Source organism: Rhinoderma darwinii, chromosome 13 (genome assembly GCF_050947455.1).
Source record: "Rhinoderma darwinii isolate aRhiDar2 chromosome 13, aRhiDar2.hap1, whole genome shotgun sequence".
Classification (NCBI taxonomy): domain Eukaryota; kingdom Metazoa; phylum Chordata; class Amphibia; order Anura; family Rhinodermatidae; genus Rhinoderma; species Rhinoderma darwinii.
In genome coordinates, this window is record NC_134699.1 from 37109593 (window position 1) to 37125176 (window position 15584).

At 41.4% G+C, this 15584-nt stretch overlaps 1 protein-coding gene across 4 annotated transcripts in view; it reads right to left on the reverse strand.

Annotated features, from left to right (window-relative positions):
* Positions 1-246: 246 nt before the first annotated feature.
* NCOA6 (nuclear receptor coactivator 6) overlaps positions 247-15584 on the reverse strand; it is a 34037-nt gene continuing 18699 nt past the window's right edge. For 3 of the 4 annotated variants that reach the window (XM_075846104.1, XM_075846102.1, XM_075846103.1), the window contains 6 exons: positions 14284-14393; positions 10204-12882; positions 9267-9335; positions 8872-8899; positions 4910-5046; positions 247-2172 (listed from right to left, as the gene is read on the reverse strand). In XM_075846104.1, coding sequence (XP_075702219.1) covers positions 2126-2172; positions 4910-5046; positions 8872-8899; positions 9267-9335; positions 10204-12882; positions 14284-14393 — 3070 coding nt within the window. In that variant the 3' untranslated portion in view covers positions 247-2125. The remainder of the gene's footprint in view (positions 2173-4909; positions 5047-8871; positions 8900-9266; positions 9336-10203; positions 12883-14283; positions 14394-15584) is intronic. The other variant, XM_075846105.1, reaches the window with a different exon arrangement.

Genomic DNA, 15584 nt, shown 5'->3' on the forward strand with positions numbered 1-15584 from the left:
TCCACGGAGGCCTACCAGATGCGCCATTCAATGTGCTGGGTCAAGCAACGTGGACTGACCATGGCCACTGGATGATGGTAATGGATCCGCTGGAGCAGGTAAGTGAAGCATGTGACCTGTCGAACAGGTAAATAAATTATATTATTTTGAAGAGATATTTAAATACGCATTGGTCTTTCCCCTGAATACTAAATCTCCTATATATTATATATCGGTAGCGTTGCACACAAACCAGAAGCCACACTGTTTCAATAAGAAAAAAAAACATTTAATTTTAAAACATCCACATATTTGTTACAAACGTTTCCACTGGTCCAATTCTACAACAAATTAACCATATGATTGTTAAAATTATTTACAACATTTCAGTCTGCTAGCTGATGCTTTATTAAACTTTTCTCTATAAATACAGTACTCTGACAACACAAAATAGGTGGCATCTTCACTTATTGATAAATCTGCAATAAAACCGAGGGGAGGGACCGGGGGTACAACCATTTGTTGTCTGTTTTTGCAGTCATTGATCTGCTTTATAGAATTTGCTCCACACTATCTACATTATATACACAATATCGCAGCAGTCTCCATCTATGGCTCTCCAGCTGTTGTGGTACGCTGGGAGTTGCACTTTCACAACACCTGGAGAGCCGTGGGTGGGGACGTTTCATGGTCTAAACCAAAATAAAGCTGCTCGTTTATAAAAAATGAGTGGCACCATCTTAGCCAAGGTATAACTGTACCTCACACCTCAGTATCTTATAGACACAGTGGCTTTGTAGCAACCAGAGCTCTGCGTTCATGCACTGTGCTTGCTTGCTTTGGGCAACTAGGCCAGCAGTCCTGTTCGTTTCGATAAATGAGGCCCTATGTTTCTAGTCCATGTGTACACCGTAAAGGGCAATAAAACAAATATATGACACCATTTTCATCCTATCAATTAATATATAAATGATCACGATGCATGAAATTAGAAGGTATAGTCTCTTTTGTATGACTGCTACACTAGTAAGGTGCATAAATACATTGTTACCCGAGACATAACTAGAATGGTTCATGCGGTTCTTACTAAATCTTTATCTGAATGGTCAATAACTTAAAATATAGGTGCTCAGTCAGGAGTAAGCCTTGATGGGATCTTCTCTGTACAAGGACGACTAATACACAAACCTGTGCGGGGGTCTTACTACTGGGACCCCAACGTCAGCGGTTATTAGCAGGGGAACCACAATATGAATGCTCATTGTCCCTGCAGCACTATGAAGAGTCACGCTGGATGATCGTCTTAAATGGGTTTTTCCAAAGTTAACATTTATGGCATATCAATTTCATAGGGCATAAAAGTCTGATCAGCTGGGCTCTGACCCTAAATGGGAGTGCCCGATCCCCCATTCTCTTCGGAGAGTCGAGACATATGTGCGAAATCACTGGCCATCGAGCTCTATGGGAGATAAGCATGCCGGCTCGAATGTTTATTCGACTTTATGTAAAGGCGCTCCCATTTTCAGGTCCCAGTAGTTAGACCCAGTCATTTCACACATATGGCTCATCATATTTGTGGTAAAACCCCTTTAGCTAACCTGCCCTACTAGAGCCCATGAGAAGAGGTAGTCTGAAGCCCACCACTCAATTAATTAAACACCAGTTTTCATTCGGATTACATAAGATTGCAAAAACATTTCATCAATAGGTCACTATGGATACAGTATTTTGCTGCACCATGGTATAAAAAAGATGTTATGGAATAAAAAGTGACTGCCATATCTGTACGCTGACGCCCCATCAATACCTCAATAATGGTTACACAGTTTACAATTCATACTACTAGTCAGAACCGTCTGATTAGACCAGGGATGTTATATAAGGATTATGGACTCCCACTGCCCTCTAGTGGTGCAGAACAAAATGTAAATATCAGATCTGAATGAGGGTAGGTAGCGGAACTAGTTTCATTTAAGAAAAAATAAAAAATAATTCTCCACAGAAACAGGAAAATAATTAAAACCAATGAGAACTGTACAAGCATATTCACCTCCAGTCAATAAAAAAAGAGAGATGTATCAGAGCTCACCAACTTACATATCTGATAGCAGATTTGTATGAAAAAAAATAAGAGACAAAACGAAATTTACTTGGACTTCCTCCGCTTGGGTTGAGGTGGGCTGGCTCCAGATTCTGGAAGAAACAAAACAGATTTATGAAAACGAAGAAACAACTCGTGGATAAGGGTAGAATACGGAACATTTGGCATAAATATTTTTCAGACTATCATTGTTTAACAGAAGGTATTTTAAATCTTAATGACTAAGCAATTTTTTACGTTTTTCCATCTTCGCACTCAAAGAACTCTAACTTTTTTTTTATTTTTATGTTGACATACGGGACAAAAATAGATTTTTTAATGCCACCATTTTGGGGTACATATAATTTATTAACTTTTATTAACTTTTTTTTCAGGGTAAACCCAGAAATGTCACCTGCCTTAAAGTTACACCGTTTACCGTGTGGTATAAATAACAACTTTAATCAGCGGGCCATTACGATTGCAAAACAAAATTTATGTAGGTTTTTTTTTTGTGTTTTACTACTAATTTTACAAAGTAAAAAAAATATTTTCTCTAGATTATTTGTTTTTGTGTCGCCACATTTAGGCACCCTTTCCCGCAAAATGATGTGACAGGTATGTCATAGTGCGGGGGGTGATGTATGGAGCGGGCTCACGTGATGAGAACGCAAATATGTTTCTGGCCGTTTAACCACTAATATGTAGCAGTTAATAGCGACCGCAGCATTTAAGCCGTTAGAAAGAGGGGGCCCATCGACAGAAGCCTGTGAAACTGACAATATACTGCAATACATTAGTATATGACAATCGCTGGTTCATGTCCCCTAGGGGGACTAATAAAAAATAAAAAAAAAGTGAAATAAAAAAGTTTAATAGTAGAAAAATAAATACAAATATTTTAAAAAGTAAAAAAAAAAAAAAAAAGCCCTTTTCCCTAAAGTAAAGGTTAGAAAAAGTAAAAGTTAACCCGCTCAGTGAACGCTGTAAAAAAAAAAAAAATAGACGCCCAAATTGCTGTTTTTTGGTCACCATAGCTCCCCAAAAAAATTGAATAAAAAGTGATCAAAAAGTCACATGTTTCCTAAAATAGTACCAATAAAAAAAACGGCTCTCCCCGCAAAAAAAAATTAGCCCTCACATTGCTCAATTGACAGAAAAAAAATTAAATTTTATATGGCTCTCAGAATGTGGCGACACTAAACTATTTTATTTTTTAAACAAATAGATTTTTATTTATAAAAAAGTGGTAAAACAACAAAAACACAGAAATTTGGTATCACTGTAATCGTATCAACCCATAGAATATAGTAAACATCTAGTTTTTACCATACAATGAATGCCGTAAAAACTAAACCCCCCCAAAAAAAAATGCGCAATCGCTGCTTTTTGCCCGTTTAACCCCACAAAGAGTTTTCTTTCAGTTTCCCAGTACATTATACGGTACAATAAATAGTGACACAAAAAACTACAACTTGTCCCGCAAAAAATATGCCCTCATATGGCTATGTCAATGAAAAAATATAAAAAAAGTTATGGCTTTTGGAAGGAGGGCATGTAAAAACGAAAATTAAAAAACGTAAAATTGGATGCGGCGGGAAGGGGTTGTCATGTAATCCACCAGAGTAATCTAAGGGGTTAAACCGGTGGGGTCGATGCGGATTTTGATCCCGCCGCTATATCCTGTGTCGTATGCTAATGAGCATAAGAGAGTCACATTTTCGTTTTGAAAAGTGTCAAATCTTCATTCAAGTCTTTCCGAGTTTACCCTGCCTCCTTACTTTTGATTGACAGCTCCTCGCCTTCCCCCAGCACACAAAATCCTGCGCTTGTGCCTTGATGTCCTCTTCTAAGGTGTGCGCACAAAGGAACACCGGATTATTACGACCGTTATTTACAGTTGGAGTTTAGGAGAGGAGATAATGGCAACCAATTTTTGACAGCAGCGACCAGTGAGGAATAAGTAACGTTCAATAGGTGAAATGCTGGTGACAGGTTCCCTTTAAAGGAGTTTCTCCACTTTGAACGATCCTTACTTGTTCTCAGGATCCCTTGATAAATGGATCACAAAGTGTCCCACTGCTGGGACCTCCAGCGATCAGCTGTTATCTGTAGGGAATCCTCGCATTAAGTTCTCCTGCAAACGACTGTAATAGTTTTCACTGTCCGCAAATACGGATCCGACGGCTGCGGATACACATTCGTAAGCCGTCCGCAAATGCAGAAGCGCCCATAGACTTCAATGGTCGAGTCCGTGCCGCAGTTGCGGACAAGAATAGGACATGTTCTATCATTTCAGAATCATTTCTATGGCCCCGACTCACATCTGTAACTATACGGAAAAGTTTCCGTGGCCAATATAAATGAATGGGTCTGCAATTTCATCCGTAATTACAGATGAAAATTACAGTCGTGTGCATGGGGCCTACGTGTACAATTTACCTCCAGTACCCCTATAGGGGCAATTAAGCATTACATAGTGCCCATTCAAATCAATAGGATGTCTGTGCAATGCAGGACAGGACAGGGCTTTCAGAGCTAGACGCTCCATATAAGAACTCTTAACTCTGGCCAAGAAGCTAAACAGAGGAAGCCCCTCTATTAACTCAGGAAATCCTAATAGGATGGATCTAAATAAAATTTCTAAGCTGGGCAACCCTTTCAAAAGTACAGGCCCAGCACAGAAAAAGAACCCCACTTCTGTATTCATGTTAACAGTGCTATACCCAAGGAAGCCCGATGTCAAGGAGACCCTCAGTAATGTAAAAGCCACCGATTTTACACAACTTCATATACACGCTGGACTCAGTGAAATATATCTACTGTCATTCACGTGGTGGTTTCCTTCACCTTTATTTGAGTTCGATGCAGTGCTGGGCCGTGCTGAACGCTTTCGCAGTCCACTCTCCAAACTATCTTGAGGCATGGGAAACTCCTCTGCTCTAGAATTTCTTCGGCTTGGGGGCCGTGACCGCTCAGTTGGTTCACTAAAAAACAAAACAGATAATTGCTGTAACAGACTTAATAACAAAGTAGCTCATAAGTACAGACGTGTCCCAAATATATTGGGACAGACCTCTTAATCATTGAATTCAGGTGTCTCATTCAGTTGCATTCCCACAGATGTATAAAATCCAGCACTTCCAGCACCTCTCCATGCAGTCGCCTTTACAAACATTTGTCACAGAATGGGTCGTACTAAGGAGCTCAATTAATTCCAGCGTGGTACTGTAATAGGACGCCACCGCTGTAACAAGTCAGTGTGACATTTCTGCCCTTTTAGATATTCCACGCTCAACTATAAGTGGTATTATTGTAACGTGGAAGCCTTTAGAAACCACAGCAAATCAGTCACAATGTGGCAGACCGCGTAAAGTTACAGAGCGGGGTCGCCAAGTGCTGATGGGCATAATGCATAAAAGTCGCCAACGCTCTGCTGACTCAATAACTGCAGAGATCCAAACCTCCTGTGGCATCAACATCTGCACAAAAAGTCTGCGCTGGGAGCTTCATGGCATGGGTTTCCATGGCTGAGCAGCTGCATGCCAGCCTTACATCACAAAGCACAATGCCAAGCGTCGGATGGAGTGGTGTAAAGCAGCCACCACTGGACTATGAAGAAGTGGAAACGTGTTCTGTGGAGTGATGACTCACGCTTCTCTATCTGGCAGTCTGATGGATGAGTTTGGGTTTGGTGAATGCCAGGAGAACGTTACCTGCCTCACTGCATTGTGCCAACTGTAACGTTTGGTGGAGGAGGGTTAATGCTATGGGGTTGTGTTTCAGGGGATGAAATCGAATAGTTTTTATTAACATTTTCAATAATATAAAAAGACAATAAAACCCAACCCACCCTCCCTAGACGAGGAGCACCACACACCCAAGCATACACAGGGCTGTTAATTGAGAATAACCCATTAATCATATAAGCGGACACAGAAATGACATTATGCCCGGCCCAGTATATAATGAGCATTATCTCAACTAGTTCGTGAAATAACCCAAATCTTGACAACTATGAGAGGGGTTTGACATCTTAAAGCTTCAGGATACCAAGACATTTTGGACAATTGTAGCTTCCAGCTTTGTGGGAACAGTTTGGGGAAGACCCTTTTCTGTTCCAGCATGACTGTGTCCCCGTGCAAGGTTCATAAAGACATGGTTGGGTGAATTTGGTGTGTGAAAATTTCACTGGCCCGCACCGAGCTCTAAACTCAACCCCATCGAACACTTTTGGGATAAACTAGAACGGAGATTGCGAGACAGGCCGTCTCGTCCAACATCAGTGTCTGACCTCACAAATACTCTTCTGGATGAATGAGCAAAAATCCCCACAGACACTGCAAAATCTTGTATAAAGCCTTCCCCAGAAGGGTGAAAGAACTTTTAGATGAAAAGATCGGACCAACTCCATGTTAATGCCTATGGATTAAGAATAGTATGTCATAAAAGCCCCTGTACACAGAAGTGGGGGTCTCTGTATGTCTACAAAAAAAAAAAGCTTTTGGTGAAACGCGTGCCGGGTTCGTGATGGGGTCCTGGAACTGGTCCTCTCTGGCTTGGTTACCGCTGTGCTATATTTCGTATGTATTCTGATTTTGGTGATGTGGTTTTTACGCAATATGCGAGGCTTAAAGCGCTATATATCATAAATTATATATTATTTTCTTACTTACAGCCTACCTATAATTTGTATACGTCTTGCCCTATTTTTATATCTACTTTTGCATATGCATGCCACTTGTTCTAAGGCCTAGATGCAGTCTGTAAATCCAGATCACCAACCACTTGTCTTTTATTCCTCCTTTGTGAAGGTTCTTTGGTTTTATCCAAACTTATGTTTTATATTATGGATGTATAATTAAATAACATTTTGATATATGATCATTTGTAATTATGCTGTGGTCTGGTTGTTCCTATAGGTTTTTGATTTAAATAATTAGTGCGGACCTATTCTTGATATAGGTTTTTGTTATGCTCTTATCATAATGTGTTGGTGTCCCAATACCTTTGCCCATATAGTGTAGCTGTAAGAGAAATGAGTCATATCAGACACTCAACTCCAGGTCAAAGATCTGAAATCCTGGGATCTGTCATTTAACGTTTACGTGACTTCTTGGCACTATTTGTCCAGGAAGGTTGGGAGCAGGATAACAGTGAAAAATGTACTATATCGTTTATGACTAGCAAAGCCACAATGAGGAAATCACACGTCACAAGGTGCGTTGAACTTCTAAACAGTTTAACTAATGTGGTCTCCTGCTGACAGCAAAGGTAGGATTGCCCCTCTATCTGTACTAGAAACTGGTCTTCTCCAAAGCTCTCCACGCTACCATAGATCAACAAAATGCCCTAGGAATTTATGAGCCCCATTAATTAGGGATAAAGTACAGAGGGTGTTAGGAAAATACTTAGAGGGAAACATTTTCTCAGAGGCGCCATAGAAGACCTGAAGAAGGGTGCTGCATATATCCATTGACTAATTTAATTGGTATCACAGGTTGAATGTAGCCATGGTCATTAAATTAGTCAATGGATAGGTCATAGGAAAATAAATCCCCCATACAAAGAGCAGGGACACGATTTGCTGAGATTTTAAACTAGGTCTAACAACTCAGAACTCCATACAAGAAAGGAGAAAAAGGTGATCCAGCGCTGAGTAGAGTTAAAAGGGATACTCTGTACCCACTTTTATTAGTAGAAAAATAATTTAAAATAGAGCAGAGGCGCAGTCTCAAGGTGGAGAATGATGCGGGCTAGTGCCCAACCCTACGCGTTTTGAACACGTGCAGTGTTCTTATTCATGGCAAAGAAGAATGATCTCTGCTCTATTTTAAATTATTTTTCTACTAATAAAAGTGGGAACAGAGTATCTCTTTTAACTCTACTCAGCGCTGGATCACCTTTTTCTCCTTTCTTGCATTACTTACCGTGGGCCGTCGCAGGGATCCGAGCGAGGTGTTCATTTTGAGACGCAGAACAGGTGAGCTGGAGGTTTCCTCCTTTTTCTATTTTCTCAGAATTCCATACTCTAAAAGTAATGGCTGCCAACTAAAGCGGCTTAAAAAAAAACAGAGCACCCCCAGGACATATTTAGACAGCCCAAATGCTCATTCCATTCACAGAATGTAGGCTGCTGTAAATGACGCCCATAGTCTGCTGTATCTACGGTGCAGACAAGGCCTGCTCTATAATTCAGACTCATTTGTTCCAATAAGAACATTCTAATCCCGACAATGAAATTCTTAATATAATATGTAAAGCAGCATCAATGTGGAGCTTCAGCAATATATTTAACCATTTATAAACTATACGTCTCACCGCTGATTTGTAATGTTCGACTGTACAAGTCAGCGCAGGATGGTGAGACTTTCTTGAGTCATCCTCAGTTGTCTGTGAGACAACTAAATGAATTCCGCACTCATATTGATTGCTGGTATATCACTAGGATATGATGCTGAAGGTGGCACGGTGTCTGGTAATGGGCAAAAGGGTTGTGGCATTACAGGTCCAGTCCCAGCCATCAGATCCGTACTTTCACGGCACAGCCGAGCGATAGATCATCAATAAGGGCCCTTTTACCCATATCACGATTCACTTGCTTCCGTGTGATCGTAACAACTGGCCAGTGTAAATTAAGGAGATCAACCTGTAATAAAATCTGTAAATATCGCTCAGTCATTCAGATCACCGGCCAAGATTTTTTAAACTCCCAATATTTTGTCGGTGGTTTGAAGAACTGTGGTGTACGTAAACCCAAATGTACTATTCCAACTGAACCGCTTATAAACACAGTAAAAAGCTGCACTCACCTCTCCAAGTTGTCTTGTGACTCTGGATCTAAAAGAAAAAAAAGAAAATAATGAAAGGCAGGGGACAAAATAACTGTGAAAAGCAAAATGTTGTGGACACCGCCCCAGACAATATGATTGCATTACCTTACCATAGGCTATAGAGAACTGCTGCTCAAAAGCTTATGCCAATAGAAGGACTAAGTCGCTGACAGACAACTCAACCTCATGGAGGAACAACACAAGACTGGCGGTAAATGTCCAGTTACTCAAAGATGGGATTCATACAGGAGGCTCAATGTATGGTGGGAAACTAGTTTGAGCTTAGGGCAAAGCGAAAAACAACAACCACCACAAAATATATAGGGTACAGCACCTTCAGGGCAAGAAAAACCATTACATGGCAAACATCTTACCTACTGTATCTGGAACAGTTTGCTTGTCACTGACTGCTCCTTCCTCCTGCCCATTGTTCTCAGAAGGAGCTTTGTCAAGGGAAGGTTAACAAAGAGAAAAAGGTATTGAAAGCAAAGAAGCCACAAAATGACTTTTTAATCAATATCCCAAAACAAAGAATATGAGGCTCATGTCCACTCTGCAGAGGTAGCATGAAGAGTTCCCAATATAAAGGGAACAGGGAGGAGGAGGGGAAGGGGCAACCGTTTCATGAATTTATAGTCATTAGAAAGGAAGATTCTTTGCTATAAGAATATTTTAAGCAATGATGGCCAAACATAAGCAGAACAACCAGTGAGATTTGGCAGGCGAACATATGGCGTTGTATTTGGATAGTACTATTTTAGAACATGGAGCCACACGCCAACAATTTGGGAAATCTCAGTGTAAAACCAAACCACTCATGTGCCTTTGAAGAGTTCTTAGTGGCCCAACAATGGACAGGCGTCTCACTACCCACTAAAAAGAAATCCACCTAAAATCCTGGATTAAACAAATGCAATTTATCTTACTAGTCAAAACATCTACTACTGTATATTCCTCTTCAGGTGTACATGACCTGTTCCTATTCAGCTTACAAATGCCACCAATTTTATATTAGCTTAGAAATACTTTCCATAATATCACTAAAAATGTTAAAAGTGTGATCCCCACAATAAACATTTATCCTCCACAGCTTAAGTGGTAAATGTTAGATCCGGGGGGGGGGGGGTCAACTGATCACTAGTATGGGGCCCAGAGTCCCCTGTTTCTGCTCACCAGCAAGGCCAGTGAGAAGTTTGTATGGAGTGGCAGGCTGGTGAGGGGGGAGTACTCAGGAGAGTGATACCATTACGGCAGCTTATAATGATAGTGTTACGACAGCTTCTATAAAACATCCATTTACATATGGCATACCTGTTTCTAAGATCTGTTCAGGTACAGTTTCATCAAAAGTGGTGCTAATCTGTTCTGCTTCGCTGGTTTTATCAGGCAACATTAGCGGGTCAGGAGAGGGATAAGTTAGAAGACCGACATGAGTGGTAGCCGTAGGACCAATAGGATCCATTGAAATGGTGGAAGTACTACTATTGTCACAAGAAATACGACTGCCTTTTGGCGTGGTTCCCCCAGGTGTACCAACAGAGATGCCATTTGCATCAGAGCTTTCAGGAAATGAGCCCTTTACATCATCAGTGCCATTCTTGTTAAGTTGACTGTCCTTTTCTGCTTTGGTATTTCCTACATTGAACTTGCTCTTAGAAGTGTCCAGGTTCTTGTCAGCGGTCAGTGATGTTGTCGATTCTGGAGTCTTTCCAAGCTGGGCGCTGAGCTCTTCTGAGCTACTCTGAACCGGTGTAGGTGGTAGTGGAAGAGGTGAAGAGGACTTGGAAGGTGTAAATTGGGGTGAACTTTGTACTGAGCTTATGAGGCCTGGTCGACTGGTAGACAGACTTGAGCTATTACCAGTAGGAGCAGATGAAGGTGGTGGTCCAGGGAACTGAATATTTTGAGAAATATGCAAAGGTCCCACAACTGCAACAGACTGAGGCATCAAGTTAGTGTTGGAAGTAGGTATATTAGTTTGCTGTGATCCTTTCATAACTTGGATGATGGATGAAGAATTAAAGAAGACTGGAGTGATAAACTGTGGGCGACTACTTGACTGAACAGAGGCCTGTCCTTCAGATACAATAACTTTATTTCCCACATTTGGCATAGTAACCACGGTTGGTACCAAAGTGGGCTGCAGATGAGAAGCCATGGGGGCCGACACACTTGCAGAGGTGGTGATAGGATTTGAGGTTACAAAAACAGTAATCTGGCTTGGAGGCAAAGCACTAGAAACGGTTGTGGGACCAGCAGGTCTCTTGAGTGATGTACCAGGGAGGTTCAGTTGTACATTAGCATTAGGTTCCGCTGTATCTAGCCTTGACTGTACAGGATTTGGCTCGGTGTACTGCTCTTGGTTGGTTTTACAATCTTTATTAGGTACATCTCCTGGTAAACTAGCAATTTCTGTTTTTGTGTCCTCTGTGGGTGTCTGCGTGAGAGAGGCTTCAGGAAGTGGATTTGGGGGCTTAATATTTACATTGGGGGAATTTGAATGGTCAAGTAACTGACTCAATGATGTTGGAGCATCTCTCATGGCTGGAGAAGCAGCAGTCAGGTCTTCACCACTTGGAGCCTTTGGGGCATTTGTGTACGGTGTATCTTTCTTAGGAATCTCTTCTGGGGATGTCATCTTAATGTCTTGGTGAACACTTGCTTTAAAATCCGTTGCAGCCTGTTCTTTAGGAACCATTTGAATTGAATGTGCGTCACTCTCTAAAATGACATTTGGATTGTCTTTTTCCTCAGCAATGACCGCTGTACTTGGTATAGAAATAGAAGGATATTGCCCAATTGAAGGTGCTACTGCAGGGTTTTGCATTGACACTTGGCTAGTCACTATGTTCCTCTGCATCTCCATACTGTGTAGTACACCAGGGGTCTGTGGTCCTCCAAGTATCATTTTAGCATTCTTGGAATTCTGTCTACCAGGGCTTGGTGTTGTTTTGCGACCTGATGCAGGGCTTGAACGCCTGCTGTTGCTTGGGCTTGCTCTCTTGTTGGCACCAGCATTTGGTGGCTTTCCTGAACCATTATCCATCTTATTTGCATGTGGGCCAAAAGGCTGACTGTTCACAGTTAGGCCAGGTGGAACCTGCCCTATAGCTTTTAGGGTAGTGGGGTTTAAACCTTGCTGATCAAAACCTCGAAGTGTAGGTCTGGGAGGTAATGGAATATTGATCTGAGGAGGAAAGAGACCAGCTATAGAGGCATTAAGTCTTTCTGGGGAAAGGCTAATCTCCGAAGGCTCTGTGCTAGGAGGGCGGTTATTGGGAGTCTGAGGATAATAGGGTCTGGGACTTGCTCTATTTGGTGTCTTAGGCCTTGATGACTGGGACGTAGTCTGAACACTTTGGTAATGGTGCCCATGAGATCCACCCATAGTGTTGGAGTGCTGTTGTTGGGGGCTTGTACCTTGTCCCAGAGAGAGAGTGGAAGCAGCCCCTGGCTTAGTACCCGACATCATCATTGGATTTTGAGACATAAGTAAGTGTGGTGCAATGCTGCCTTGTGATGCCGTGGGAAGGTCAGGAATGTCGGGAAGAGGAGCTGCTGAGGATCCCTCACCCAAAGGTGATCCAGATTGATTCTGCCCACTTTCTGGGAATACCATCTTTCTACCATTGCCTCCTAATGATGAACTAGCTATCATAGACATCCTTTGCTTGTCTGGAGAAGGTGGTATAGAACCAGAACCCTGTAAATTTACCATAACAGACAGGTTACCCCCTTGCTGCATGGGCATCCTCTGCACATCAGAGTTCATAGCTGCCCGAGGATTGAAGACATTTTGTTGTAAGGGAAGCTTCCCTGGTTTTTGGTCTTGTTGTTGCTGCTGTTGTTGTTGTTGTTGTTGCATCATTAACATCATCATCATCTGTTGTGGAGGAGTCTGGCCGCTTTGACCCTGTTGCTGTCCCAGTTGCATTAACTGAGAAGGAATCTGCTGAAGTTGTCTTTGCTCTATCCCCTGTGCTGGATAACCTAGAACAAGATTTTTAATAATGTAATCATGATGTATAACGTTATAGATTCAGGTAGTTAACAATTATGTAAACCCCATTCACCAGGTTAATAGTATCACAAGATCATATGAGATTTTTTGTATCCAGTTGAGAGGCAGGTCAATAGGATTATGTTCAGTTCATCAAACTTTTACTACGGATACTTGAAATGACCTTTTTAACAGAGCTTATAAATGTGAGATGAGCAGTCTAGATCTCTTTTCCTAGACTTTGGAGCAGAATTAGTTGATGCCACCCAGGGGAATGGACTTTCCAAACCACAGGCTGGCCATGCAATTTAAATTTATGTCCCATCTGACCGCAATTTCTAAATCTGGATAAAGACTAACTGTAGCCAGACTAGCTGGATCACCATATGGATTTCTACAGTCACAGTGGCACGCAGGTTCTTGCCGTGTGATAAGGAACTGAAGTGATAGAAATTACTTGACACATCTGGAAAATCATCCAAATGGTTCTGCTTATTTAGGAGGCATTTACAATGCAAATATTTTTCTAATTACCTTAAGGTTAAGATTTTGAGAAAATAGTTGTAAAAAAAATCCACCAGTAGTGATCAAATGGCAAAAAACAGTTTTAAGAGTTCTGCCTTATGAAAGGTCATACTATCTCTCAGAAAGGAGGTATGAATATTTTTGCAATGGATAGAAGTTGGATTGACCAATTGGATATTAGGGACAAAGTTATTGCCCTAAGGCTCCGTATTTGATCGTTATTTATCTCTGGTTTCTTTTTTTTTGTTCCTCATTTTCCTTGTCAGGAAAAGGATAGGTGGGGGTTGGGTATTGTATTCCTTGTTTTTTTTTGCGGTTTATAATTGAAGCATGTTTAAGGAAAATAATGCAGAATGTAATAATCAAATAAAAATATTAAAAAAAACAATTAACTTAAGGTATAAAACACACGGTTTTAATTTTCAGTTTCAATCTTATGGTTGCTATGGGTGGCACCTCTATTTTATTCTGCACTGACCCCTCAATTGGAGTACTGTGGCCTCCATGGTAACCCATGACATCAGTTTTCAGGGAAAAAAAGTAGTTGACATACAGGAGACCTAAAACGGTGTGTCCCACCGCTTTCCTATATTGTAAAGATTACTAATAACAATTTTTAATGAATAACTAGCATAATCCGCTACCAGTTATACATACATAGGAAAAGGTTTATGGGATAGTCCGGGGATAAAAAATTGATGATGTCGTCAGGATAGTGCACCAATAGGTGATCGGTGGGGATCTGACTCTCCGCACCCTGGCCAATCAGCTGTTTGAAAGGGCCTCGGCGACCAACGAGTGCTACTTCCCCTTCATTTCTTAGACAGCTCCATACTCCAGACCTATAAATGCTTGTACATTCTCACCTGGTGGCCGGTTTGTGAAATCTGAAAGCTTTTGTCCAGCCTCTAGGCTTCCCATTTGCTCACCGACCACCCCACTCTGATCAGAGTCCTCCATACGAGTCTCGTTGGTACTAAGAAGAAAGGCAAAATATTTTATATACACATACACAAAAATGTGACAATCTAGGGTAATATTAAGAAACTCTCCAACAGTAACATTGCAAGAATTGACCTGATATTAGAGGGACCACATAAAAAAAAAATGAATGAAGAAAAGAAATTGCGCTGTATTTGATGAACGGTCACTTGCTTGTTAAAGGGGTTGTCCACATGATAACCACATTTAGTCAAGCAGGTAGCCACGAGACAAGCTGAAAATCTGAGCATTGTTGGCACTTGGGTTGTCATGATACCAGAATTTGGACTCCGATACCGATACTTTGTGTAGTATTTCGATACTCGATACCAAAACGATACTTGGCCCACATTAAAAAAAACAACAAAAAAAAACGTTCTTCCATTTTCTGATGTGAGGCACGTGGTGTGATGAATTTTGAATTTCCATGTGCCTCACATTAATAGTAATTAACCCCATCATGTTCCTCAGTCATAATAGACGACATTGGGTTAATGTGTGAGGTACATGATGGGGTTAATTACTATTAATGTCAGGCACATGGAGGTTCAAAATTCATACCTCACATTAATAAGTGAAAGAAAGAAGTTTACTTTATAACAGCGCAAACTTTATAAACTACGCTATAACTTTGTTATTATGGTCGCGACGATGCCGAATAGGTGTATGTTTTATGTATTGAGACTTATTTTAATATTTCTTTTTAGTTAACATTACTTTTTTATTTTTAAGCGTTAATGTACTGGCATATATATGTACTGATAGTGCACAGGCAGTTGTTAGGACATACCTAAGTATGCCCTAACAACAGGAAATATTGTAGGACAGCCCGGGGGTCCTTCAATGAACCCAGGGCTGTCTGCCCATATATGGTACGTCCCTCGATCCACAGGATTCCCTGCGACGCGATCCAAAGGGCATCCCCCCTTCTCATTTTTCCCTTAAATGCTGCGGTCAGTTTGAATCGCAGTATTCAAGGGAGTAGCGGCGGAGATGGGAGGTTTCTCTGATCTCCGCCATTAGAGCGGAGCTGCGGCTGTGTAATACAGCCATTGCCCCACTCCTGACAACAAGTATGCACGCGGTCAACAAGTGATGCGGCCGGCGCTGCACTAATGAGCAGCGCCGCCGGCACTGGACAGAATATGGGGGTGTTTTGTAGTGAGCCCGCCATGTTCTCGGTCTT